Genomic DNA, 27,569 nt, shown 5'->3' on the forward strand with positions numbered 1-27,569 from the left:
AAAGCCTGCTTTTGCCTATCAGGTAGTAAGCACTCAAGGTTGGAGAAACGAGGTCTGGTTCTCGCTCTCCCCAGAAACTATGCCCCACCTCCAACTCTTGCTATCTCTGGCCTCATTTTCTCCTTCCTAATTAGTGAGCCGCAGAGGTCGAGAGCTCCTCAACCCGGCGCTCAGAAAGATACCCCAGGAATTGAGGGGGATGGGGGGTAGGTTGTGAACAGACAGCGGGAATCGTGAAGGCCTCGACCAACCTCCCAGACGGCGGAAGTGCGTCGGTTTGTCCGCCCCGCGGAGCATTTCGGGAACTGTAGTGAAGTTCGGCGGGGTGCGCAGAAACTGACCGTGTAACCCTTTGGTGACCAGAGCGTGACGGCGGAACTGGAACAGTTAGGGGCGTTCGACCACTCCCTTTGGCACATAAAGCAACGCGGAGACCTTCAGTCCTCTCCTCTCCGGTTTTCGCTGGCCTCAGTCAAGAGTCTGATATCCAAGATTCTGGGCAAGACGAAGTGCCAAGTGGACAGCCCTACCCAACACTTGAGTCGCCAGCTTCCTGTTCCCCCCTACCCTGAAACCTTCCAGTTAAGGCCCCTCCGCCCCCGCCCCACGAGCTGCTGCCTTCAGTAACCCGTAGCCGGCCCACCTTTTGAAGGGCGGGGAACTGAATCTCAGAGAAGGCAAGACTTGCCTAAAGTTGCACAGCAAGTCGGAGTAGAAACCGGATGCCTGTCCACTTCCTGCAATTTCTGAATCCTCGGTGGCTCTCACCACCCGTATCACATCCCCGCCCCCAACCCTTGTGCTCCAGCTGCTTGGAGCAACCAAACTCCCCGCCCCGCGGCGAGGAGTAGTCACGGTTGCGCAGCGGAGAGGCGGTGAGCCCCAACCCTCCTGCAACCTGCGGTCCCCTTTAAGAACAGGCCCCGGCGGGACTACGTTTCCCAGAAGGCTTTTCCGGCGCGTTATGTAACTTTCCCTGCGAAGCGGTCTCTGGGGCAGAAAGAGGCGGCGGCGGCGGCGGCGGCGGCGGCGGCGGGAGAGGCGGGAGCCCGAGGCGGCGGCGCCCGCGGCCCATCGTGGGGCCCGAGCTGTGCGCCGCGGCCCGGAGCCTGGACCCGGCGGGGGCGCCGACGTGCCTCTGCCAGTCTTTTCGAGGAGGCGGGAGTGAGGAAAAAGGCTTAGGGCCCAGGGGGCGGGGAAGGGGGGCCGGGCCTGGATCCGCGGGGAGGCCGAGCGAAAGGCCTGGCCGTGGCTCGCGCGGTCCCGGGGACGCGAATCAAACGGCGGCGGCGCGGATCGAACGGCGGCGGCGGCGGGTGGAAGGCGAGAGCCCGAACGGGCGCGTGAGGGGCTATGGCGTCCGTGCAGGCGTCCCGCCGCCAGTGGTGCTACCTGTGCGACCTGCCCAAGATGCCGTGGGCCATGGTTTGGGACTTCAGTGAAGCCGTGTGCCGCGGATGCGTGAACTTCGAGGGCGCAGATCGCATCGAGCTGCTCATTGATGCAGCCCGCCAGCTCAAGCGCAGCCACGTGCTCCCCGAAGGCCGTTCGCCTGGGCCCCCGGCCCTCAAGCACCCGGCCACTAAGGACCTGGCTGCCGCCGCCGCACAGGGCCCTCAGTTGCCGCCTCCACAGGCCCAGCCCCAGCCGTCGGGGACAGGCGGCGCTGTCTCCGGCCAGGACCGCTATGACAGGGCCACATCGTCGGGCCGCCTCCCCCTGCCCTCGCCCGCCCTGGAGTACACCCTGGGGTCCCGCCTGGCCAATGGGCTGGGTCGCGAAGAGGCTGTGGCGGAGGGGGCGCGAAGGGCCCTGCTTGGCTCCATGCCCGGCTTGGTGCCCCCCGGGCTGCTAGCAGCTGCGGTGTCTGGCCTGGGAAGCCGAGGCCTGACGCTGGCACCCGGCTTGAGTCCTGCCCGTCCAGCTTTCGGCTCCGATTTCGAGAAGGAGAAGCAACAGAGGAATGCGGACTGTCTGGCAGAACTGAATGAGGCCATGAGGGGCCGGGCAGAGGAATGGCACGGGCGCCCCAAAGCCGTGCGGGAACAACTGCTGGCGCTGTCCGCCTGCGCCCCTTTCAATGTCCGTTTCAAGAAGGATCACGGGCTGGTGGGACGTGTGTTCGCCTTCGATGCTACTGCCCGCCCGCCAGGCTACGAGTTCGAGCTGAAGCTCTTCACCGAATACCCCTGTGGTTCTGGCAACGTGTACGCAGGAGTCCTGGCCGTCGCTCGCCAGATGTTTCATGATGCTCTGCGCGAGCCCGGCAAGGCGCTGGCCTCATCAGGCTTCAAGTACCTCGAATATGAACGCCGGCACGGCTCTGGGGAATGGCGCCAGCTGGGGGAGCTGCTAACGGATGGGGTCCGCAGCTTCCGCGAGCCAGCCCCCGCCGAGGCCCTGCCCCAGCAGTATCCAGAGCCGGCCCCTGCAGCCCTCTGCGGCCCTCCCCCACGAGCCCCATCCCGGAATCTGGCTCCCACTCCACGCCGTCGCAAGGCCTCCCCTGAGCCCGAGGGCGAGGCAGCTGGGAAGATGACCACAGAGGAGCAGCAGCAGCGGCACTGGGTGGCACCCGGCGGCCCATTCTCCGCTGATACCCCTGGTGTGCCCTCCCCCATCGCCGCCCTGAAGAACGTGGCCGAGGCCCTGGGCCACTCCCCCAAGGACCCTGCCGGGAGTGGGGGCCCTGTGCGCGCTGGGGGTGCCAGCCCCGCCGCCTCCTCCACGGCCCCGCCTCCAGCCCAGCATCGTCTAGTGGCCCGCAATGGTGAGGCAGAAGTGAGCCCCACAGCAGGGGCAGAAGCTGTTAGCGGGGGTGGTAGTGGCACCGGGGCGACCCCTGGGGCCCCCCTGTGCTGCACCCTCTGCCGGGAGCGTCTGGAAGACACCCACTTCGTCCAGTGCCCCTCAGTGCCCGGACATAAGTTTTGTTTTCCCTGCTCCCGCGAGTTCATCAAGGCTCAGGGCCCTGCTGGAGAGGTGTACTGCCCCAGCGGAGACAAGTGCCCGCTAGTGGGCTCCTCCGTCCCCTGGGCCTTCATGCAGGGAGAGATCGCCACCATCCTTGCTGGAGACATAAAGGTTAAGAAAGAACGGGACCCCTAGGCCACCACTGCCACCAGTCTACTGCCCATCCGCCCCCACCCCCCTCCATCCCTTGCCACCCACCGCTGCTGCGGATAAATTATTCCCTCCCCCACCCAGGCCCGTGCCTCCCCCACCTGTGTACATACCCACTTCCTTACCCCAGATGGGTCCCCTGGGGTAGATGTATTGAGGGTGGGGGGAGAAAGCTTCTTTCTGAGGGGGTGTTTGGGGTCCCCTGACCCCTCTGGTTTCCCTCTCCCCTCCTTGGCTTGGCTTTGCTGCTGCTTGTAGTTGAGGGAGAGGTGGCCCCCTCCTCCTGAAGGGGCCTCCTGAAATCTCGCTCTTTATAAATGAAGCAAAAGCATTTTATTCCCCCCCCCATCTTACCCCCTTTTCCTCGTTCAATAAACCGAAAGATGGGTTTTTTCCTTCTTGGTCCCTTAGTTGTGTGCGATGCTGCGCCCCCTTTGGGACTTAACTGATCCTGCAAGGGAGAGGACGTCGCGTTGTAGCCTCCAGGTGGCGCCCTTCACTCAGGTGGGCTCACCGGCTGTTTTTACAAAGGCTGGCCGAGCCTTCTAGCCATCAGCCCGTTTTCCAGATGCCAGAACTAAGGCTCACGGGGGCGTGGCGGGGGCGGGGGGCGGCAAGGGGTTATGGCCCTTGCATGGTAGCCACAGCCAAGCTCGGGAATTAGGTTTCCCGTCTGGCCCATCCCCGGAAGGTAGAGGACACAGTGTCCCCCGAGGGGGAGTGGAAAGAGGCTTCCCAGAAGGGACGAGCTGTGAGTTCTTGCTGGGTAGGGAGAAAATTAGGCCAGATTGCTAGGGGGAACTGCGCGAGGACATTTACCTCCTGAAGTGCACTAAACAGGGTCCCTGGGAAGACGGTGACTGCTGCTCGCCTCTGCTGGTGCCCTGAACTGCGCGCCCATCTCGCGATCAGCCTCAAGGGCGGGCCGCCCTGAGACACTGTGACTGGCCGGGTGGAAGGCACTCCCCCCGCGGTCGCCTCTGATGTGTGCGGCCTTGTCCCGCACCTGTCCCGGCCGGCTGATTATTAACCAGGACTTCCTGCTCGCTGGCGTCAGGGGGCGGGGCCTGAGCGGGTTGTGGCAAAGCAGGGGTTAAGGGGAGGGGGCGGCCCCAAGAGCCCAGCCCCCACCCCAGCGGCCTTCCTCCCCCCCCAACCCCCCGCCCCTCGCGCGACCCTGACGTGGAGATTCCGGGAAGGGGGAAAAGCGGAGTGCAAAGGCCAGCAGATGGCCGGAGAGATGGGGAGTGACTGTCCTGACCCCCTCACAGCCCTGTCACACGGCTGTGAGGCCCTAGGTTGCCCCAGGTGTCAGGAACCCAGCTGTTGTATCACCCAACTCTGGAACCTTAACGTCCCGACCCATGTTGGTTACCCAGGTGTCCCACCCACAAGTCCCAGCTCCCAAATATTAGGGACCCTGGGGCCTGGTCCTCCGTAGCTGGAGCACCCTCAGTTCTTGGTCTGAGGGGTCCCCTCCCTCCCCCCAGCCACCAGGTCTCAGGTGTTCTGTCACCCCTGGCACTGCCAGCCTGGGCTCTGGGCAGGGCTGGGAAAACCACCCCTGATTAAATACACCAAGGCGATAAGCATGGGGCAAGGGAGACGCTGGATGGAGCTCCAAGCCTGAGCACCTCTCCTGGGCAATCTTGTGGCCTCCCCTGACCCAGCTCTGCAGACCCAAGTATTGAGTAGCTCCCCTGCCCCCATCCTCAGAGTTAAGAGGACTCCAGACGCCAGGGCAGTATGCCCCGCTGGGGGCTAAAGACCTATGGGGGACACCTGGTCCTTTAAGAACAGCTGGTGGGTGGGTGGGGGGCAGGGAGTCACCCCCAGCCTGGCCGGTGTGTATTCTAGATAGAGGTTGGGTTAACTATTAACAGAGCAGACAGCCTGAACTGCGTGGGTGTGGGGGGCTGGATCAGCCCCTCTTCATTCAGGGCCAGGGTGGGGCCAGAGTCAAGAGGCTCTGGAGTGATTTGGGGATCAGTGAGTTGATGAAGAGGCTTCATGAAAGTAGAGACAGGGACACAGAGAGAGATCCAGGGAAAGATGGAGGCCACAGAGGTGATGAAGGAGCTGTAAAGAGACTGGCTCATTGAGAGAAGATAGAGACCCAGAGAGAAAAAAGGAGAGATCAATGAGAGACCCTCGGAGATGAGGGAGATGTAGAAGCAGAGACAAACATTCAGAAGAGAGAAATATCCCAACGGGTTAACAGAGGCTGAGATACACTGAGGATATGCCAACAATAGAGAAAGGAGAGAGAAGAGAGACTGAGAGTCAAAAAAAGGATGATAAAGAGGAGAGAGGGAGGGGGGAGGCTGTGAAATCAGGAAAAGGTACAGGTTTGAACTAAAGAGTTAAGACATAAGAAGGGCAGGCCTGGGTCTGTCAGTCATTTGGTCCCCATGATAAGACCTGGCTCAGTCCTCATCTTCCAGGTCTCAACTCTGCTGACACGTCCTCCGGCAAGCCCTCCTTGACCCTCAGTCTGTGTCAGGTGCCATTTCTGGGTTCCCACTTCCCTATCCCAGCCCTGAGCATTCTAAATCTTAACAGAACTGCACTACAAGCCCCATAAGGGCAGAATCAAGGCTGTCTCAGTCCTACCGAATCCCCAGTCTTGCCCAGCACTGGCTGTTTAAAGGATGGATAGATTAATGGATTTCTTTCCTTCAAGAAATGTTTATTCGGCACCCACTGTGTGACCAGCCCTGCTGTAGGTGCTGGGGATACAGCAGGGAACAGAATGCCATCCCAGTTCTCATGCAGCTGACATTCAGGTGGGAGATACAGAACCATAAAATGGGGATCTCAGCTCCCGACCAGGGATCGAACTCATGCCCCCTGTGGTGGAGGTGCAGAGTCCTAACCACTGGACCTCCAAAGAAGTCCCAGAGGTTGGTATTTGTAAAAGGGAAGCAGGGCTTTCTGAGATAACACTAAAAACTAAAGGAGGTGAGGGAGCAAGCCAGGGACACGCTGGGAGAATAGCATGTGCAAAGGCCCTGAGGTGGGCGCCTGCGTGGTTCGCTCCAGAAGCAGCCAGGCAGTCAGTGCAGCTCTGGCAACAGGGAGAGACATATGACTGAGGTCAGCGGGATCGCAGGGGCACATTGAGGGTCCTGTGGTCCATAGGAAGGACTTTGGATTTTCTTTTAATGGGAACAAGTAGAGGGTTTCAAGCCCTGAGAGAAGAGATGAAGCAAATGAAACAGAAAAAGCAAGGAATCAGCTGGGATGGACAGCATCCTGTTCAGCTCAGTGTCCAGGCCTCAACAGAGGGCCTAGTATATACGCCCAGTGACAGTGTGTGCAGGAGTGAATAAGAGGCAGATTGACAGAGAAAAGAGTCAGAATGACATTAGCTGGATGGACAAACTCCCAGGGAGAAGCCAGGTTAAGGACCCAGGACGCCCAGGGACAGCAGACAGACAGACAGACGGCAGCCCAGCTGAGAAGTCCCATTCCTTCCAGAGGCCTCCCCACCCGGAAACCTTCCCAGGAGCTGGAAAAATCCCCCAGTCCCCCCTGCCCGCCTTGCCCTGTGGCGTGCCCACTCACACCTCAGGCAGAGGAAGCTGGCAGGCCCCACAGGAACCTTTCTGTGGGGCGGGGGTGAGGGCGGGCGGGCGGCAGGGACGAAGAGAGAGGAGTGGCGGGCGGGCAGGCAGCGGGCAGCGGCTACACAAAGGCCCCAGTGTCTGCCCCTCCTGCCCCTGGGTACAGATATAAATAATATGTACATATACCTTTATATATATATATATCTACCAGTGGGCTGGGGTGGGAGGCTGGGGGCCACACACTTCCCCCCAAGGACCCTGGCAGACCAGAGGTCTGCTCCTGTGGGGGCTGGGGCCTCAGAGACAGTGACCAAGACTGAGCGGTTCCGGGTGAGAGGGACTTACAGGGTTCGAGAGAAACAGGAAGAGACTGGCAGATTGTGGCCCCGAGTTAGAAACCAGGTGGCAGAGAGAGTCGGTGGGCTCCAACGGAGACAGATCAGGAAAGGAGAGAAATTAGATTTCCCTGAGAAATGACAGAAAAAGTCCAAGGTAGATGGGACAGAAGGAAGACAAGGGTCATTCCAGAGAATGAACCACAGAGAAACGCAGGTGAGAGGAAGTAGGGACAGAGAAGTGGAGAGGCCAGCAGACAGCCAGGGAGGGACAAAGAGAAGCAGGCCGGCAGGCAGGCAAGGGCCAAGGCTGGGGGCTTGGGAAGGCGGGGGGCCGTGGGTGGGGGAAGGGTCAGGGCACATCTCCAGTTTAGGGGCACCGCCTGTGGGGCTCTGGGCCAGTCCAGTCCAGGGCAGGCTAAGGGGCAGGGAGCGGAGGTGAGGGAGGTGGCCCTTGCGTTCCGGATCTTGGTGTTTACCTGGGGCAGGCATTGCAAACAGGCGCCCAGCCTGGCCCATGGCAGGGCGAGGGTGGGAGGGGCTGGGCCGCAGCTCTGGGCACCAGTGGGCCCAACACGCCCACCTGTGGCCTGGGTGGTGAGTAAAACACACGGCGACACCTGGGTAGATGGTGACACATAGGGGGAGAGACACAGTGACACACAGGGACAGATATAGGCAGACCCAGAGTGTCCGAGACATAAACAGACCCACAGAAGCCAGTGACAGAGACACACTGTAATAGACACGGTGACAGACAGCAGGACACAGCGGTGGGCAAAGACAGCGTTGGGCTTAGAGACACGGCAACAAAACACGGAGACTGAGGACACAGACACACTGCAGACAACGACAGCACAGTGACACACATGCATACACCGTGACACAAGCCCTGCAAACACCTACGGAAACCCAGCAACAAGACACTGACACAGAGACACACAGATACACACGACACACGCTCACACACTGACCACACAGATCATGGAGTAACACAGAAGCCTGCAGATGCCATGACAACGACTCGCTGACACCAAGGTATATACTGACATCGACTCCCGGACTGCTGGCTTCTGGGGTGCCCCCTAGGCCTCCGTTTGCAGGGTGTGAGCGGGGCTGACCATGGGGGAGGGCTTTGGACCCCAGGGCCCTGCTGTGCTGCTCTTACCCCTCCAGAACAGCGCCCTGATTAAGGGCTCCGGCTCTGGGCCTGGGTTCAAGTTCTAACTCCCCACTCACCACCTGTGTGACCTTGGACAAGTCACTTCTTCATGCCTTAGTTTCCCCAGTAATAAAATGGGCGGTGGGAAGGATTGGCTCCATTAATTGTCAGGTGCTTCCACGATGCCAGACACGTGGTGTGCCTTAGTAACCGTTATTATCATTATGTTTATTTTCTTCTTCACCATCATCGTCTCACGTCTTCTAAGGCAGGTGGCTCTCTGCTCACAGCAGGGACCCTGCCTTGCCCTGTTTCCCCACCCACGGGCTCCTCCCTTGGACCACGTCACCCAAAGCCACGAGCCATGCCCAGGTCCATCTGTCCCGGCCCGGGCTTCTCCGTGTCCCCGTGGCTGTCCCTCCGTCCCTGACCCCCAGCGTCCTCATGTCTGTCCATGCGTCCCATGTGTGACTGTGGTACTTTTCCATGCTGGCCACCCGCCGGCTGTCCCTGGGGTGGGGGTCACACCTGCCCACGCCGGCCAAGCCAGTGGCCACCAGACACCCTGACGGATGGCCCCACCCTCCCCCCCAGGACCCTACAACAACACCCGCCCCTCCGGCCACCTGAGGTCCCCACTGGGGCGGCCTGAGGCCTGAGCCTGGGGACAGGAAGCCCCAGGCCTGGCCGCCCTGAAAGCCTCTTTCAGCCTGGGCCTCCTCCGGCCGCCACCGACTCCTCCTGCGGAATAATATTTGGGCTGTTGGCCGGGGGGCGGGGGCCAGATCCGGAGGCCGCCTGGGAGAAGCCAGAAACCGCAGGGCTTCCTGCCTCGGGCCGGCCGACTCTGGGAGAGACCCCCAGGCCCGAGGGAGGGGGGCGGGCACCCGGGGAGACTGAGGGCCTTTCTCTCGGCACCAGTTGTTTTTTCCAGGAACCGGGAGGAATTCCCCAGCCTGCCCAGGACAGCGAGGCTGGTGGGACGGCTGACGGGGAGCCAGCGCGGCAGGGGGCGGGGGGTGACACGCAGCCGGCAGGGCGGGCACAGTGACAGAAATAGAGGGCCTGGCCTGCGAGGTGGCAGGTAGAGGCGGAAACTCAGGGAGCCGGGAGAGGGAGGCCAAAGGAGGAGGAGGAGAGAGGCCAGAGAACCAAGGGAGTGGGGGGAAGCAGACCCCAAAAGAGGAAGACTTAGAGCCCCAAGGGAAGAAGGGAGCATTCACAGAGAGAGGGAGGGACAGACTCAGAGGAATGGAGAGGATGAGAGAGAGAGCAAGGCAGAATATTCGAGAGACAGACATAGAGGATGTGCGAGCTGCCCACAAACCAAAGGACAGAGATTAAGACGCAGAGACAAGTAGAGACATAGATGACACGAGGGGACAGAGGCAGATGGACACACAGGAAGTGGGAGATACATCCCTCTCCCTTCTGTCTTCCCTCTGTCTCTCTGTCGCTTTCTCATACACACACACACACACACACACACATAAAGAGACAGCTTTTGGTCTTTGAATGAACTGACTAAATGAATGAGTGGCTACAGAGCCAACGACCATGAAAGGCAAATACAAACTAAGGAAAAGACACCTGCTCCAGCTAGCCTGGCGGCCTGACCTTGGCCCCGGCCTTTCCCATTCTGGGCCTCAGTTTCCACCTTGTGAAATAAGGGCCGTGAAGAACACACCTGTGTTTCCCAGAGAGCCATGCCCTGGGGACCATCTGAGCCACCGATACCAGACTCAGAGCCCAGGCAGAGACCTGGATGAATAGAAACCCCTAGATCCCAAACCCAGAGGCCCCCAGAAGCCCCCAGAGCCCAAAGGAAGAGTCAGCTCCTTTCCCCCACACGTGCACGTGAAGGAGACAAAGACACACTAGAGCCAGCCAATATACACTCACACACAGCCACAACAGTGACAGGAATGCAGCAAAGAGAGGCATAAGTCACAGAGACATACTTTTTAGAAAACATACAGACAGATGCTGACTCACAGAAACACACATGAAACACACAATGACCCACAACACTGATGTAGGCACACATAGACTCTTTGAGGCAGCAGGCAAGTAGACAAAGGGACATACAGTGACACACATCCAACATTGTGAGACCCAGAGGGTTCCAGGAATAGGTGTGTTAAGAGAACCACACACACAAAAAACAAGGCAGACACACAGAAATCTGATATCCTGAGACACCTACAGTAAGCACACAGAGGATGGACATAGAAACTAACACAATTAAGGGATACAAGCCATAGATAACACCCACAGCAGACCATGGGGACCTCAACGGGTATAGCGATACCCTATGACCCACAGAGGCACAGGCGCACAGATGCACAAACATACACACACACACACACACACACACACACACACACACACACAATCTCCTTCAGTTAGCACCTCGTTTGTCCCTCCTCCTCCTCTCCAGCTTACCCCAAAATTGAGCGGTCCCAGGGCTCTCTGAACCTCAGTGCTAGAGGCGTGTGTCGAGAGAGTGGGGGTGGGGAGATGGCCTTGGTCACTTCAGAGCCACCTCCGCCTGCTGCCCCGGCCCCACGGCTGCGGGGGCTGCTATCTGTGAGCAAACTGTCCTTGGGGTCAGGGACAGCAAAGAGCCAAAGGTCAGGTCGATGCCTCCCCCAGCCCTTCCCCCAGAGGCAACTGGCTCTTGGGGGCAGGAAGGAGAGGGGACAGGACACAGCAATTCAGTTGTTTCAGCCTCGAAGGGCCCACTGGCTAAGGAAAAGAGACATTCAGTAAGAGGCAGAAATGGTGTCTTTAATAGTCAAACACAGCCAGTATCCCCCTTCCCCGGCAAGAACCAGACTTTAGTAGAAATCCCCCACACCCTAACCAGTCCTTTCTGGTTTCTCCTGGACCAGAGGGAGAATGGGCTCCAGAAAAAAAACACACAAAACCAAGGAGTATCCTCATCTCTACCCCTCACTCAGCTCACACCAGAGACAGGGATGACATGGCCAACACTGGGGCCATTATGTTGCACAGCGGTACACGGGTGATGGCAGACCATCAAGATGGTGGCCATCATAGCACCCAATGGGCCAAAGAAGATGTAACTGAAACGGTGCCACCATCACATCCAGAGGCTCAGCCAAGAGGCTGGGCATCATAGCACCCAAGGGGCCAACCAAGAAGTCATCCCAGAGGGTGGCCATCTGAAGATCTAACAGGTCAACCTCATCACATCTATCAGTATGGCAGTCTTCACAGTACTCAGTGGGGCCACCACGATGTCAGTGGCAGCTATCATAGTACTCAGTGGATCAACACAATGCCCACAGTGATGGCAGTCACCACAGTGAGCAGTAGACCAACCAAGATGTTGACAGAGGGGACGAGCAAGGTGTCCCTGGGGAAGGTCAGGCCCCAAGAGCCGGATGGTATGAGCTACAGCCGTATCCCACCCACCACGCTCCCACCCCACCCCTGCTAGGATGCGTTAAGCAGAGAACGGGAATAGAGGCCCTGGTAGTAGACCCCAGGCTCCCCACCCTCTGCCCCATAGCCCCCAAATCCCACATCCAGCTTGGGGGGTGCTGGCGACTGTTCAGACATCAGGTTGTTGATGGAGAAAGGGTGATTGAAGTTGTAGGGCGCATCCAGCTTTAGCTCCCCTGGGAGCTCCAGACCGGTGAAGTAGGGTGTGGAGGGAGCAGCGGGTGAGCCACAGTCCAGAGCCCCCACTTCGTCCCCACCCTGGGCCTCCGGCTCAGGGGGCGGGGGCTGCGGCTGCGGCGTGGAGGCCACAGTGGCGGCAGGGGTGGCGCTCGCGGAGGCCGACCCCGCACTGTTCCTGGGGGCCGAGCTCCCGCCGCCCCCTTTCTTCACCTTCTCCTCCAGCTTGAAGCGCTTCTGGCGGCGTAGGTAGCAGCCGTTCTCAAACATGTTACCTGAGCTGGGGTGCAGGGCCCAGTAGGAACCCTTGCCCGGCTTGTCGGGGGAGCGCGCCACCTTGACGAAGCAGTCGTTGAAAGACAGCGAGTGGCGGATGGAGTTCTGCCAGCGCTGCTGGTTCTCGCGATAGTAGGGGAAGAGGTCCATGATCCACTGGTAGATCTCGCTCAGGGTCAGCATCTTGCCCGGCGCCTGCTGGATGGCCATGGTGATGAGCGAGATGTAGGAGTAGGGCGGCTTGGCGTGGGCCAGAGGCCGCCGGTACCCTTTCGGCATCTCCTTCCCGTGGACCAGCCCCGGGCCCGGGCCTCCGTACCCTGAGCTGCTGCCTCCACCAGTGCTGGCACCCAGGCCTGGGAAGGTGGGCCCCAGGGGTGCTGTCGGGGCTGGGGGCGCCAGGGGTCCAGTGGGCAGTGGGGAGGCAGGGAGCCCCCCCGGGGGGTAGGGAGAGCTCAGAGGGTTCAGGGTCATGTAGGAGTTGAGGGGGGCCATGGTGGGTACTGGGGTCACCGGAGAATAGACCTACAGGGAGAGAAGGAGAGATGGCAAGTGGTGAGTCTCTGCTCTGTTGGTAAGCAAAGGGTCACTGGACCCATTTTGTGTCTGTTTGTCTGTCCGTCTTGCCCTTCCATCTTTACCTCTCTCTGTAAACGGCTGTCTCTTCACGTCTCTCTTTCTGCCCCCTCTTCATGCACCCCTCTCCCTGACACCATCTCCAACGTCCCATGTACTGGAGTCACATGCTTTAAGCAGTTCTGCAAGTGTGGTCCAGGACACCCTGGGGAGTGTCTGAGACTCTTTTTGGGGGTCAGTGAGGTCCAACCATTTTCGTATAATGCTAAGATATGACTAACCTTTTTCACTTGGTTACTCTCACAAGCGTACAGTGGAGTTTTCCAGAGTCCACATGACATGGAATATTGCAACAGACCAAACGTAGAAGCAGCTAGGAAAATCCAGCTGGCTTCTACTGAACCAGACACTAAAGAGACGGGCAAAAATGTCACTGTGCCACTCCTCTCCTTAAATGTTCTGAAATACAGTTATTTTAATAAAAATACACTGCTTATACTAACACATTGTTGCTATTTTTAAATGAGCGAATGCCTGTTTTTAAAATCCCTCAGCTTTCACTTTGAATATGGTAACAACCAATATAACCCTGATCAATAAATACTGTTTGGGGTCCTCAATAATTTTAAGAGTGTGAAGAGGTCCTGAGACCAAAAAGAAAAAAATAATTGAGAACTGCTGATTTATCTAAAATGGAATCTATGCGTGTACTTTCTATCCATCTTTTTGTTTATAAAATTATAGCTTTATAAGTCAAAGCACTTGAAAATCAGAAATCACATATTTCCACCTAATGTATGTCATCTGTTTATTAAATGTCATCAAATCTAAGCTTCAGTAGTATTTTAAGTGTCAATAAGAATGGAAAAAAAACATTGTCAATTACAATCTCCAGACACCACTGACTGTAAAACCCATTCCATTTTCAGAAAGGCTCAAATGGGGGGGAAACGTGCATCTTAGCTCAGTGAAATAAGGTAGATATTGCTATGTCTTTGTAAGTAACTATCTCATCTCTCAAATACTCAATATTTACTGACTACCTACTCTGTGCCAGGCTCTACTCCAGGCACTTCCCAGGAAAGTTCTGCTCTCGTCCTTGTGACCACACTATGGGGGAGGCGCTATCATGACACCCATTCTTCAGCTGAGCAAGCCGAGGCCCCAGAGAGGTTGTCCAGGAGTCACACAGCAAGGAAGGAGAAGAACTGGGATTCTGAATCCAGGCAGTCTGGCTCCAGATGGGTGTTCTGGATTAAGACCAAGACACGGAAACGCCTACCCTCAGGGAGCTGTAACGCCTACCCTCAGGGAGCTGTCGGTCTAGCAGGAAGTGAACAAGATAAGTAAGGAAAGTATGAAGCTTGGTGGATGGTAACTTCTCATTCTGTGTGCGTTTATCCCTTTCATCCTGGCTTCCATCCTTTCTCTGGCAATATTCCATCTGTCTGTCTATCCTGCTTCCTCCCCCGGCGGGGGGGGGGTGTCTCATGGCACTGGGGGTGCTGCTCTAGCTCTGATGGGAACCACCACTGAGTCAGTATGTCCCATCTCACCCCCCTGTCACTTAAGTGTCTGCACAGACCGAGGTCCAGAGAGAAAAAGGAACTGCCAGGATTACTCAGGGAGCCAGAGACAGGTGGTAACCAACCCCAGGTCTGCATTCCAGTAGAGAAACTCTCCCCTGTCTTTTTTCACGTGTCTGTCCAGGTAGCTCTTTCTTCTTATGTCTCTTTGACTCTCCCTGTTGGCATTATATGTGTCTGTTCACCTCCTTCCCAGTCTCGGTACCTCTACACTGCTTCCCTCACTCCCTCCCCCCTCTGTCTCTCCTCCCAGCCCCCATGCTCTCTCCCTTAATCTCTGTCTGTCTCTCCTTCATCTCTTTCTCGCCTTCATCTCTCCCTCCTCTGCCTTTCTTTTCACACGAATCTCCCAGCCCCCATCTCTCTCTCTTCCTCTGCCCCCGCCCATCTCTCTCACACCTCTTTCTCCAATCCTTGTAACTCTCTCTCTCTGATTACCCCCCTCCTCTCCCACCCACCCCTCTCTTTCTTTCTCCTTCAGTACATCTTTGCATCTCTCTGTCCCTTCCCTGGGCACCACCGGCTCTCTAGAAGTCTCACATTGAAATTGGAGCCACAGCTATTCCCCTCCCCCATGCACTGGTCTCCCCTGTGGTTGGCTGGCTCTGGTCCCTCCCCGAAAGTAAGGGAAGAGGGTCCTTCGGAGAGAGGGGAGAAGGTGTTGGAACTCAGGGGGATCCACAGAGAGTTCCCGAATCCCTTGATGACCCCCGACATTTCTCCAGCTCAGTCAGACTCTCTTGTATCACAGGGAAGACAGACTGGGACCCCAGAGCCCTTCTTTTCGGGCTCCCCACCCACACGGAAGTCCTCCTTGAGGTCTGACCTCAAGCCTCCAGCTGCCCTAATCCACCTTCGGCTTTCACACGCCCCGGGGCTGGGATGAACCCCCAGTGTCCGGGTCTGAACCGGATCTCCCCTGTGAGGGCGGGGCTGAGACTGGGGGGGAAGCCCCGAGGGGACCTGCACCCCCACTCCAGGAGGCTGGAATTTCTCCCCTTTCATTTCCTTATTGTCTCTGGAGGAGGGTGTGACAGGGAGCACAGGGAGGCAGTGTGAAGCCAGAAGCTAGTTTCTAATCCTGGTCCCAGCCTAGGACCTCAGGTGGCCCCTACGCTCAGAGAGGCTTTAGGTTCTCCATCTAGAAAATGGGGGGGGGGAGCAGTTGGACCAGCTAATTTGTGAGAACCGGGGGTCTGGGGGGATGCCTGAGGGCTATAACTTTCCAATTTCCCTCCAGACAAAGAGCCAGCCTGGTGGAGAGGGGTGCCATCACCCCAGCAGAAGGGTGTGGTGGGCAAGAAGCAGTGTGGGGTTCCCCCCAATGCTCAGTTGCTGAGTGAGTGCAGAAGTTTCTCCTCTCATTGTTCTGACCCAGGCAGAGGAGGTGGTCTTGTTGATGGGAAGGTTGAGGAGATCCTCAGACAGTACGTCCATTTCCAGCCCCCTACATGTCATATCTTCCAAAATATGCCCCCAAATGTTGACTATCTCTAGACCGTCCCTCAATTTCAGAGACAATTTCCACCCACCTTGTCCCCTAAGCTTCAGGCTGTGCTCCAAATAATGACTCCTTCAGCCTAGAGCCCCGCAATTTACTTTTTAAGATACACCTCCAAAACACTGATTTGTAGTTGGTACCCTTAGAGCACACTCCCAGGATCTGAACTATGCAAGGCGTTCAGCTGAGATTCTCCTACCACCTGGGAGCCTCCACCACCAACCTGGTCTCTGCCTTCCCCACCCCAGAACCAACATCGCCTCCACCTCTCAACCCTCCCAATCCCTTCCCTGCCCCACCCCACGTGCACCTCACACCTCCACAGCCCCAGGACTGGCCCCTCCTGGGCACCTTGCCAAGCCTCGCAGGCCTGGGTATCCAGGAGTCCCACCCTACAGCTTCAAACCCCAGACCCAGAACTCAGGCACGCTGGGGCCCCTGTAAACCCCAGATCTTAGTGTCTTTGGAGAACTCAACCCTTGTAGTCCCACATCGCACCTCAAGCCCACATCCGGGTTAGAAACCCAAGTATCCAGACCCCCATAACCTTCTGACTAGGACCCTCTCCCGCCTCCACTTCATAATGTTGACTAGAGAGCAAGCAGGCTAAGACGGAGTCCTTGCAGCAAGAGGAATGCGAGTTAGACCTGGGGAAGGACTTTCTGTCAGCTAGGGCAAGCGATTTATTATTCTCTGCCCCCTATTCCAGGGAAGTCTTGTCCTGTCCGAGATGGGACTGGTGAGGACATTAGCAATTTGTGGAGACTGGTGGAAGGTGGGGGTGGGCGAAATCTGAAACCCTCCAGACTCCAGCGAGGAGAATCCCTGCTGAGGGTCTCTAATAACACTTAGACCCCTGAAGTTCAGCTGGGAGGGGTGAGGGTCAAGAGTAGGGATCTGCTAGGTGGAGACTGACCCCCTCTGCTGCCAACGCTGTTGCCCCTACCCCCTGCTCTCAGGATCCTGATGGCCTCTTACCTATCTGAGCCCCAGCTCTCCCACCTGTTATTTCACACTCCCCAAACCAAGCTTCATCTCTGAACACCTTCATCTCTTATCCCTGAGCACCTACCCCTATTTCTGCCTTTAACGTAGAACTCAACCCAGTCCTTATCTCAGAACCCCAATTCTTACATCTACCCCAGACCCCCATCTTTAACACTAAATTCTAACCCTGAACTCTCGGCTCAGACTTCTCTTAATGGTGACCTCCTTCTCCCATCTCTTAGTCACTATATTTCCCCCTAATTTTGACCCCCGTTGCCTAATCCCTCAGCTCTGTCCGTATCCCGGAGCTCTGATTCCTATCTTTGGTTTATTCATTTTAATTCCTTGTACTTTGGGTCCCTGACGCTCAGCGCTCACGTATGAGCTATGACTTGACCCTTGCCTGAATCTTCCTGACTCCCATTTAAGCCCTCACTCCGACAAGCCTGCCTAAACCGCGCTCCCAAGCATTGTCCCCCGTCTCTGACTCCTTACACCTGGTCTCCGTGTGTCCAGTTCCCCCGCTCCCAGGTTCTATTTGGGGCCACCGTTTGAGTCCACACCCAGGTCCTTACCCCCATTTAACCCCGCACCCTGATTCCTGCCCGCCACCCCCCTCCCCCGCCAATTCCCGCTCCGCCATCCCCGAGGACACACCTCGCCCGCCTCCGGGTAGTAGCTCCACTCGGCCAGGTCGTGGGCCTCCATCTTCACCGAGCCCAGCATCCCCCGGGCCTGCGCCCCCACCCGCCCCCGCTCCGGCCCGGGGAGAACCGAGAGTTTCGGATCTCTCGGGCGGCACTGCCCGAGTTCCGACCCGCGCCCGTCCGTCCGACCGCCCAGGGTCCCAGTCGTCCAGGGCGCCGCGGGAGGCGGCCACGCTTTATAGCCGGGACACCCCCGCCCTCGCCCGCCCTGGGCTCCCATCCCGCCTCCCCGAGGGCGGTGCGCCCGGATTGGGGCGCCCCCTGCGGGATTGCGAGGAGACCGACCTCAGGCGCCGGGATCCGCAGCCCGGGGACGAGAGTGCTGCGGCAGGCTGAAGAGTGAGGGAGCTACAGGTGGGAAACAGTTGCTCATTCTAAAAGCTTCGAGGGCAGAACTCTAGGTCCCTTCTACTTAGGGTTTTCATCATCTCAACTGGAGCAGGCGAACAGCCAGCAAGACTTGTTGCAGTGGAAAGGGGGCTCAGAGCCGAGTGGTCTCCAGAGGTCCCGCTGTGTTATATCACTGTAAGGACCGGTAGGAGCCCCTCGAAACCACATTTCCCTTTGGACGGACTGGAAGACCGAAGCTTCTGATAACTGGAAGTGCTCCGGATTGTGTAAATGGCCAGGACAAAAGGTGGAGGGGATCGGGGCGTCTGCTCAGATCCCGCTGAGACTACAGACAACCTGCAAGACCTAGGAGCTTCGCCTACCCGACATCAATCTAACAGCAGCCGTCCAGGGAACCAGCGTCTCCGTGAACTCCATTTCCCAGAAGCCTCTAGACCCCTTTCTGTCCCGCCCCCCCGTCACAGGACTACATTTCCCAAAAGGCATGGCGCCCGAAAGCCGGAAATGAAGGGCTGCCCGGGCTTCGTAGAGGGAGAGGGCGGAAGGCCTCTCGCGCGGTAGGGGCGGAGGCGCTGGTACAGAGTGGACTCCATTTCCCAGTGACCCGCCGAGTGCAGTGATTGCGTATGTCACGGCGGCGAGCGGAAGATGGCGGCGGCGTCTGTGAAGAGGCGCTGCTGAGGGGGCGCGAGGGGGACGGAGGCCAGAGCCGCGGTGAGCGGGGGGCGGGCAGCGTGGGGACCAGGGACGAAGGGAGGAAGGACTCTGAAAGGGTAAGGGCGCTGTCGGGGGCAGTGAGGGCACTGAGAGGAGAAGGGAGCAGTGACGCTCGGAACCTCAGTTTCTTCCCAGCTTTTGGACCCTTCCCTGCCTCCCCAGTACCCTCAGGGCAAAGTTCCGAAGTGGCCGCCAAGGTGCGTCCGCAGCCCCCGGCCTCGGCTCTGCCAATTTGCTGGTCCCTCATTTCGCACAGCTGCACTGGCCTTTCGATTCCCTCAAACTCGCCATACGCTTTCCCGCCTCAGGCTTCTTGCACTTGCGGTCCCCTCTGTCCGCAACATCCTTTTACTCATTCCGCCTGGCTGACTCCCATTCATCTTTCGGATCTTGGCACCAACGTCACTTCCTCTGCGAAGCCCTCCTTTCCCGCCCTCCGTCCCGAAATCCGCCTGTTGGACGATCTCATAGGTCGCTGTTCCTTTCCTTCATGTCACTGGGGGGTCTCACTTGTTGTTGAACCTTTATTTGTGTGGCTTGTTAGTTCTGTCTGTGACCAGGAGCCCCACGACGGGTAGGGACTGGGTGTGTGTCGGTCTCCGCTGTGTTCCCAGCACTGCGGAATCGCGCTGAAAACTCCCAGTTAAGGTTCGTTGAATGAATGAAAGCTTCTCATTGGGGCCACTCTGTGTATGTGAGGGAAGTCGTACTCCAGGTGGGAATGGGGCGGCAGGACTCGATAAGGAGCACAGCGAGACGAAGGGGAAACGATGATTATTGGTGATGGCACAAGACTACAAAACACCCCCAGATGTTCTTTAGTAGGGAGGCTGGCAGGAAAAAAACGCATAGCCGTCAGAAAATAAAATATCGTGGAACTGTAAAAAGGAATGAGGGAAGGGGGTAAAAAAGGAACCAGAGATAAAGAATGGACTGCAGGATATATTAAGGGAAAAGCGGAATGGAAAACAGTGTTTATCATATGCTTCCTTTTGACGAAAGTAAAGGAAATACTTGAAAGTGAAAGTCGCCCAGTCGTGTCTGACTCTCTGCGACCCCAGGGACTATACAGTCCATGGAATTCTCTAGGCCAGAATGCTGGAGTGGGTAGCCTTTCCCTTCTCCAGGGGATCTTCCCAACCCAGGGATCGAACCCAGGTCTCCCTCGTTGCAGGTGGACTCTTTACCAGCTGAGCCACAAGGGAAGCCCAAAGGAAATACGGATATACATTTTAAAAAAGTGGAAGAGGAAGGAGACCAGGTAAAAAGTTTGGGTGACTCAGTGTATTCTCATCATGAAAGAAGAAAGGTTCATTATGAAAGCGTTCATTGTGTTCTGCTGGGAAACAGCAGTATACTGAATTGTTGGGTGGCCATGACCTTTAACTTGTATGAACAGAGCTGGGGGGCAGGGGAAGCAGTTCTTTTTAGCGAGGCAGTCCGGCAGGTACTAAGAAGGCTAGATTCCGCAGCCCGGCTGCTGGGTCTAAATCTTACAAGTTGTGAGCCTTTGATCAAGTGATTTTACTTCCTTGGACTTCAAATTTCCACATCTGTAACGTGGGAATTGGGACTTCCCTGGGGGCTCGGTGGCAAAGAATCTGCCTGCAGTGCAGGAAACTCACGTTTAATCCCTGCGTTGGGAAGATCCCCTGGATGAGGAAATAGCAACCCACTCTAGTGGACAGAGGAGCCTGATGGGCTACAGAGTGTTGTGAGGTTTAAATAAGTTACTGTGTGAGAATTGTGCCCAGCACGTATTAAATGTTCAAAAAATATTAGCTGTTATTTTTCAAGCATGCCCAGAGCCAAAGGGCATACTAAGGGATACTGAGGGATACTAAGCCCAGTGATTGTTGAAGCCCTTTGACATTTACTCAGCAGATTTTTTTTTTAATCTTTTGGTCACACTGCCTGGCATGTAGGATCCTGGTTTCCCACCAGGGATTAAAGCTGTGTCCCCTGCATTGGAAGTTCAGAGTCTTAACCACTGGACCACCAGGGAAGTCACACTCAACAGATTTTTATTGAATACTTACTAGATGACTTCCCTGGTGGCTCAGACGGTAAAGCGTCTGCCTACAATGCTGGAGACTGGGGCTCAGTCCCTGGGTTGGGAAGATCTCCTGGAGAAGGAAATGGCAACCCACTCCAGTATTCTTGCCTGGAAAATCCCATGGATGGAGAAACCTGGTAGGCCACAGTCCATGGGCTCGCAAAGAGTCGAACACGACTGAGTGACTTCACTTCTACTTCACTAGGTGCCAAGCACTATTCCATGCTGGAGATAGAGAAAGTGAACGCACACACCTCTTCCCTCATGGAGCTTAGACATATGTAGTGTGTTTATGATAAATGCCATGGAGAAAAACAAAGCGACACAGATGGTGAGGGAGAGTAAATCAAAATTTGAAATAAGGTGGTCAGAGAAGACCTCACTGCTGGGATATTTGAGTTGAGACCTGAAGGAGATAGGGAGGGAGGGAGCTGTGGCAGTATCTGAAGGGAGGGGTGATCCAGGTAGAAGGAAGAGAAGCACAGAGGCTTAGAGGAAAGGGTATGTTGGTGTGATGACGAGGAAGCCAGAGTGACTGGAGCAGAAAGAGCCAAGAGAAAGAGCAGAGACAGAAGAGCCAGATCATATAAGGTCTTCCTGGCCTTGGTGAGGACTTGGCTTTGACTCTAAGCAAGATCTGGGGGTGACAGGCAGCAGGGAGACTAGGAAGGAGGCTGTTGGATAGTCATTGATTCAGCAGATACCTGTTAAGTATAAACTGCTGTGTACAGTATATTATGATTCTTTCAAAAGATGCATCTTTTTCACCTCCTCAAATTATTAATAGTTTATGCAATAGCCTTCAGATCTCTTTCCCTGCACGTGAAAATGGCTATATTATCTCATGTTTACTATGTATGTTAACTCATCTAATCCTCAGAACAGTTCTGGGAGATCAACACTGTTATCATCCCTGATTTACGGAAGAGACAGCTGAGACCCAGCTGTTTCTTGCCTCAGGTCATTCTGTGTATACACATACACAAACTTGACAAAAATCAGGTGAATCATATACATTCCTCTGTGAGGCAGCAGACTGTCACTGTCATCTTTTCATGATGATAATTCTTTGAGACCCATCCTTTTTTTTTCTCTTTCCTCCCTTTTCTACTTTTTGGTTTTTCCTTCCACTTGTTTTTTTCTTTTTTTAACAAATACATATATTTTTCCTTTCTTTTGTGAAAAGGGAGCATACAGTAAACATTGCCTTCACTTTGCTTGTTTTTAATTTAATATGTGCTGGAGCCCACTGTTTATCAGCACACAGAGATTTGTCTCATTTTTTTTTATAGTTACATAATATTTTATTTTGTGGATGTATCGCAGTTTTTCAGCCCTTCTCCCTATTTGAGAAGACTCGGGTTGACAGTGGTCTTTTGCTACTAGGAATAGTGCTGTAATTGATATCCTTCTTATTTCTTGATTTTCCCAGTGTGACTTTGGCAGAGATGTCCAGAAATATCCTCCACTCCTTTTAAAATACAGCGCCATAATATTCCAGAAAATGGCAGAAGTATAATTTATTTGATTAGGCCTTCTCTGATGTATTGAGTACTTACCTACTGTGTGGAGGACCCAGAGCTATGTTTTAGAAAGCTGGCTCTGGTGTCCAATGCAGAGTACAGCCCAGCTGGAGAGACGGGGGACACTGAGACCAGAGAGAGGTGACTGCTCTGTGTTCATCTGCTCAGTTCTCCAGCAGTTGTTTGTGGTCAGCCTGCTCTCTGTAAAGTACTGGAGGTGAGGCTTGGTACTCCATGGGGTACAGCCTCTGAGCCGGGAGACATCAGTCTCCCCCAGATTACAACCCCACGAATACGTACAGTTGGATCCAGACTCTGGAAGGGGGATGGGCTTGAAAGGACCCAACAGGCTGGGAAGGAGGGTTGAGCCCTTCACAGATAGTGGAGTAAAGGCCCAGAGCTTGGTCCATCCTCCTCTCCAGGGAGTACTGGGCGGCAGCCATGGCAGGCAGCAGTGGGGACAGTGTCACACGCCGGAGCGTGGCATCTCAGTTCTTCACTCAAGAGGAGGGGCCGGGCATCGATGGCATGACCACGTCAGAGAGAGTGAGTATGGAGAGAGGTTTGGAGTGGGGAGGCCAAGGCCCTCTCTGGGGGCGATCCACCCCTAGCTGGAAGATCTCAGGAGCCTCGTAGGAGCTGGGCTGGCAGGGTGAGCACCCTGACCTCCCTTTCACCTTCCTTCCAGGTGGTGGATCTCCTGAACCAGGCAGCACTGATCACCAACGACTCAAAGATCACAGTGCTCAAACAGGTGAGGGGAGGAGGGTGATGCTGGGCTAAGCAGGAAAAGAGGAACCAGGATGGGAACCTCAGAAAAAGAGGGCACTGGTACTAACACTAGTGTCCACGTTTAAGCGCTTGGGATATGGTACTCAGTGCTATTCGGTCACACTATTGTTTAATTCTCACAAAAGCTCTCTGAGGCAGGGTAATTTCTTCTCTGTTTTACAGAGAAAGAAGTAGAGTCTCAGAGCTTAAATTAGCCCAAAGTCACTGCTAGGACCTGGCAGAATTAGGACTTGAATGCTGGATTCAGACTCCAAATGCTATGCTCTTGATCCTCGAGTTTCTTCTCCGACAGAGTCCTGTCCAGTGGGGAAGACATGCAGGTGACCCGACATTGGGGACCCAGAGTGGGCAGGGCTGAGATGGAGGCCCCCCGGGGGGTGTGGAACCCAGAGGGGGCTTCTGACCCAGCCTAGTGGCGGGCAGTCAGAGAGGCAGAGAGGGCTTCCTGAAAGAGATCTGAGCTGAGACCTGGAGGAGGAGAGAACCAGGCCAAGGGAGAGAGGGAGAGTGTCTTGAGCAGAGGGCAGAATAGCTTGTACAGAAGCAAAAGAGGATGGGGAATTTGGGAGTGCTGAGTGTGGTTCCAGAGAAGGCAATGGCACCCCACTCCAGTACTCTTGCCTGGAAAATCCCATGGACGGAGGAGCCTAGTAGGCTACAGTCCATGGGGTCGCTAAGAGTCGGGACACGACTGAGCGACTTCACTTTCACTTTTCCCTTTCATACACTGGAGAAGGAAATGGCAACCCACTCCAGTACTCTTGCCTGGAGAATCCCAGGGACGGCGGAGCCTGATGGGCTGCCGTCTATGGGGTCGCACAGAGTCGGACACGACTGAAGCGACTTCGCAGCAGCAGCAGCAGTGTGGTTCAGAACAGGAGGCAGGTGGAGTTCAGGGAACCCCAGTTCTACTTGTTCTGCACATGGCCTTGGGTAGCCAACTCCACCCCAGCAGTGAGTGGGGTTCTGACGGGGCCTTCCTCATGGGGTGGTTATCAGGTCTGTTCACCAGTAGTCCCTTGGCTCATAGGCACTGAGCTTCTGTGAGAGTGTCTTTGGGAAGGGCTTATTCCCAAGAGCGTGGCAGGTATTACACAAGGGCCTCAGGAAATGGGCTTTCACTGTGATAAAATGCCTGCTGAATTGTGGCAGTTGAATGGGGAGTAGAAACAGAAGGAGTGTGGAGAGAATTGCTGGATGAGCCTCAGGAAGGTACGAGTCCTGTGGCACCTCTCTCTTTTCTTTAGCTTCCGTCTATATCACATACTCACTGGTCCACCAGGACCTGCGCCTTGTAGCATCTTCAGAGCCTCACAGTAGCCCTATAAGCTGTCGTTTCTGGTTCCCATTTTACAGAAGAGTAGACAGACTCAGGGGAAGCCACTTGCCTAGGCCATGTTGGGAGCTGAACTGAATTTGAACTGAACTTAGCCACTGCTGTCCCCATGCTGTTTTCTCCTACACACGCCTGTCTGTACTGACTGGCCCCTGGTTTTATATGTGTGTCCTCCTCCTCTTTCCCGATCTCCTTCCAGGTCCAGGAACTGATCATCAACAAAGATCCCACACTACTGGACAACTTCCTGGATGTGAGTGGCCAACAGGAGAGAAAGGGTATGGGTTTGGGTATGGTAAAGGAGTGGATCCTGGTGCAACTCTGACCCACTTTCTTCCTGACCTTGGCAGGAGATCATCGCTTTCCAGGCAGACAAGTCCATCGAAGTGCGCAAATTCGTCATTGGCTTCATCGAGGAGGCTTGGTACGGGGCGTTGCAGGGCACCCGTGGGAGCACCCCTACTGGAGTCGGCCTCTTGGGCTCCTGGCCTGGCCCTACCCTGATTGAGAGTCTTGCCCTCTACTTCCCACACCCATTCTCCCCCCCTGATTCCCCAGCAAATATTTAATAAGGTCCAAATCTTGGACTCATCCACTATTCCTCTACTTCTTCCACACTTCACATCTACATCATCAGTAAGGACTGTCGACTCTGGCTTCAAACTGTAAACATCGGACCATTTTTCAACCACTTCCCTTGCTGTACCAAATACTTTTTTATTCTGTCCTCATACATGGGGGTATTTGTTTGGCCCATTTAACTGAAGAGAAAACTGTGAATCAAGAGAGATGAAGTGAGTTTCTTAAGGTCACACAGCCAGTATGTGGCAGTGCTGTGATTTTAACCCATGTCCATAACACTATTGCCCAGATTCTCAATCTCCCATCTTTTACTGGGAGAGTTTTTTTTTCCCAATTGAGGTATACTTGATTTATAATAATATATTAGTTTCAGATATACAACATAGTGGTTCAAATTTTTTATAGATTATATTCCATTCAACTATTATAAAATATTAACTATATTCCCTGAGCTGTACAATATATCCTTCAGGTTTATCTATTTTGTATGTAGTAGCTTGTACCTCTTAATCCCCCTACCCCATCTTGCCCCTCCCCATTCCCTCTACTCACTGATAAGCGTTAGTTTTGTCTTTTTTTTAGCATGTTAGCATATATAGCACTTCTGATTTTAAAAATTTAACTGTTTTTCCAAACAAGCAAAAAAAGTGATATTATTTTGAGGTATAGTTGATTTATAATATACTAATTTCAGGTAAGTAACATAGTGATTCAGAATTTTAATAGATTATTACTGGGACAATTTGTGGTACATATTCTGAGTTTGCCAAAACACTTTTTGTTCCAGATATGTATCATGTGACTGCTATATGCCAGGCATTTGTGTCAGGCTGTAGAAATAGAACAGTGGATAAAAAAAGATATTGTTCCTGCCTTCGTGTAGGTGATAGTTGAGTTTCATATTTTTCAACCGATTAGCTTAATGTTTGAGATTGTAACATGATGTGAAAATTCACATTCTGAGCTCTAGGTGTAGCCTTATTCATTCACTGAACAAATATTTATTGAAGGCTTTTTCATTCTTTCCTTCAACAACAACTGGGACTCTGCTAGTACTCAGATGGGAAAGGATCCTCTACTTTCAGAGCCTTCCATCTTAGGTAAACAAATTAGTAAACAAAACTCATGATTACATAAGACAGAATGCTTTAAAATATTAATGACTAATACTTATTGAATGCTTTCTATACCATTCTAAGATCTTTACATGTATTGTTGCAGTTTTCACAGCAAGCCTTGAGGTAGGAACTATTCAAAATGAGACAAAGTTGCTTGTTCAGATTCACACCAGTGGTCGGTCTGGCACTGCTGCCTCTTAGGTGAACTGTGGGGCCCTAATAGTACGAAAGAGTGGGTGTCACAGGACCAACCTAGACGGTATTCAAGCGCACTTATGTCCGAAGGTACCAGATGCTGGCAAACACAACAGGTGCCCACCTGCATTCTAGTCTTCTGACACATTGGCCCTGATTTCCCTTTCCTTGCGGGCCGCAGGCTCCCATCACCTGTGCAAAGGCCACCCTGACCTTGCCTTTCTTCTTCCATCCCCAGCAAGCGAGACATTGAGCTGCTGCTGAAACTGATCGCCAACCTCAACATGCTCTTGAGAGATGAGAATGTGAATGTGGTGAAGAAGGCCATCCTCACCATGACCCAGCTTTACAAGGTGGCCCTGCAGGTAGGAGCTCCCTGCCCACCGGGGGCTGTCCCGGCCTGACAGGTCTCATTCGTCTCTTAGCATTCAAAACCAGTATCAGATCACATCTTTCAAGGTCAAGATGTGCTGTCAATCTTTAGGAACAGACAACAAGGGGCTCTAAATTCTAACAGCCCAGGAGTTGCCATTAACCCATCTTTCCCTGCATCCATCCATCCATTTATGCATTCTGAAAACATTCCCTGAGAACCAGCTCTTGTGACCAAATGGGCCAGCTGGGTCCACACTGTGGTGTGAAGTACATTAACATTATTGAAAGGAAGAAATCCATTTACCCTCTGCCACCACCTTGTGAGGTCGGCATCGTTGTTGTTTTGGCTCCTTTAAGATCTGACCCTTCAACACTCGGCCTTGTCACTACCTCTGAATCTTACGAGGGCAGGACCAGGCCTGGCTTGGTCAGCGCTGGGTCCTGTCCCCCGCATCGCCTAGCCCAGGGCCAGGGACAGAGTTGTAACCCAGTGAATTTGTCCCCGGTGAATGTATTTATCATCGTTTGTGGATCTCTGAGTTGTGGTGAAGTCGGTGATTGGTGTCTTGTTCCCATCTGTCTGTGTGTCCACCCCTCCCCGGCCCACACACAGTGGATGGTGAAGTCACGGGTGATCAGCGAGCTCCAGGAGGCCTGCTGGGATATGGTGTCGGCCATGGCTGGGGACATCATCCTGCTGCTGGACTCGGACAATGATGGCATCCGTACCCATGCTATCAAGTTTGTGGAGGGCCTCATTGTCACCCTTTCGCCCCGCATGGCTGACTCAGAGGTGCCCCGACGCCAGGAGCACGACATCAGCCTGGACCGCATCCCTCGTGACCACCCCTACATCCAGTACAGTGAGTGCCCCGTCAGCTGGTGCCATTGATCTGTCACTGCACCGGCTCCCTTCTCCTCCTTCCTCCTTTCTCCCTTCTTAGTTTTTCACTTCTGGAATCAGTTTAATACAGTGCTTAAGAGCCCTGATGCCAGGTTCAAATCTCAGCGTTATCTCACTCACATGAGCTTGGGAAAATTACTTCTTCCTGAA

At 54.8% G+C, this 27,569-nt stretch overlaps 3 protein-coding genes across 22 annotated transcripts in view; 2 read left to right on the plus strand and 1 right to left on the minus strand.

The window, feature by feature from the left end:
- The first annotated feature begins 994 nt into the window (after positions 1 to 994).
- On the plus strand, positions 995 to 3,518 carry IRF2BP1 (interferon regulatory factor 2 binding protein 1). The gene has a single exon (XM_081515634.1). It carries the CDS (start codon positions 1,354 to 1,356, stop codon positions 3,106 to 3,108), a length of 1,755 nt encoding a protein of 584 aa, XP_081371760.1. The 5' UTR covers positions 995 to 1,353; the 3' UTR covers positions 3,109 to 3,518.
- Positions 3,519 to 10,958: 7,440 nt separating this feature from the next.
- Positions 10,959 to 18,236, minus strand: FOXA3 (forkhead box A3). The gene is made up of 2 exons (XM_081515636.1): positions 17,421 to 18,236; positions 10,959 to 12,638 (listed from the first exon to the last, which is right to left on the minus strand). Exons 1-2 carry the CDS (start codon positions 17,688 to 17,690, stop codon positions 11,652 to 11,654), a joined length of 1,257 nt encoding a protein of 418 aa, XP_081371762.1. The 5' UTR covers positions 17,691 to 18,236; the 3' UTR covers positions 10,959 to 11,651.
- SYMPK (symplekin scaffold protein) overlaps positions 11,554 to 27,569 on the plus strand; it is a 40,560-nt gene continuing 24,544 nt past the window's right edge. For 3 of the 20 annotated variants that reach the window (XR_014060866.1, XR_014060865.1, XM_081515612.1), the window contains exons 1-7: positions 18,450 to 18,535; positions 22,540 to 22,663; positions 22,806 to 22,871; positions 24,445 to 24,498; positions 24,596 to 24,669; positions 26,379 to 26,505; positions 27,129 to 27,378. Coding sequence is in view for 16 of the 20 variants with exons in the window: in XM_081515612.1 (XP_081371738.1) it covers positions 22,559 to 22,663; positions 22,806 to 22,871; positions 24,445 to 24,498; positions 24,596 to 24,669; positions 26,379 to 26,505; positions 27,129 to 27,378 (676 nt within the window). In the remaining 4 variants the exon portion in view is untranslated. Of the gene's footprint in view, positions 11,603 to 12,229; positions 12,478 to 13,746; positions 14,045 to 17,328; positions 17,825 to 18,449; positions 19,187 to 19,712; positions 19,800 to 22,539; positions 22,664 to 22,805; positions 22,872 to 24,444; positions 24,499 to 24,595; positions 24,670 to 26,378; positions 26,506 to 27,128; positions 27,379 to 27,569 lie in introns of those variants that run through there. The other 17 variants (XR_014060867.1, XM_081515613.1, XM_081515623.1 and 14 more) reach the window with 16 other exon arrangements.

The sequence above is a fragment of the Giraffa tippelskirchi genome, chromosome 7, assembly GCF_054371585.1.
Source record: "Giraffa tippelskirchi isolate mGirTip1 chromosome 7, T2T-mGirTip1v1.2.pri, whole genome shotgun sequence".
In the NCBI taxonomy this organism is placed as follows: domain Eukaryota; kingdom Metazoa; phylum Chordata; class Mammalia; order Artiodactyla; family Giraffidae; genus Giraffa; species Giraffa tippelskirchi.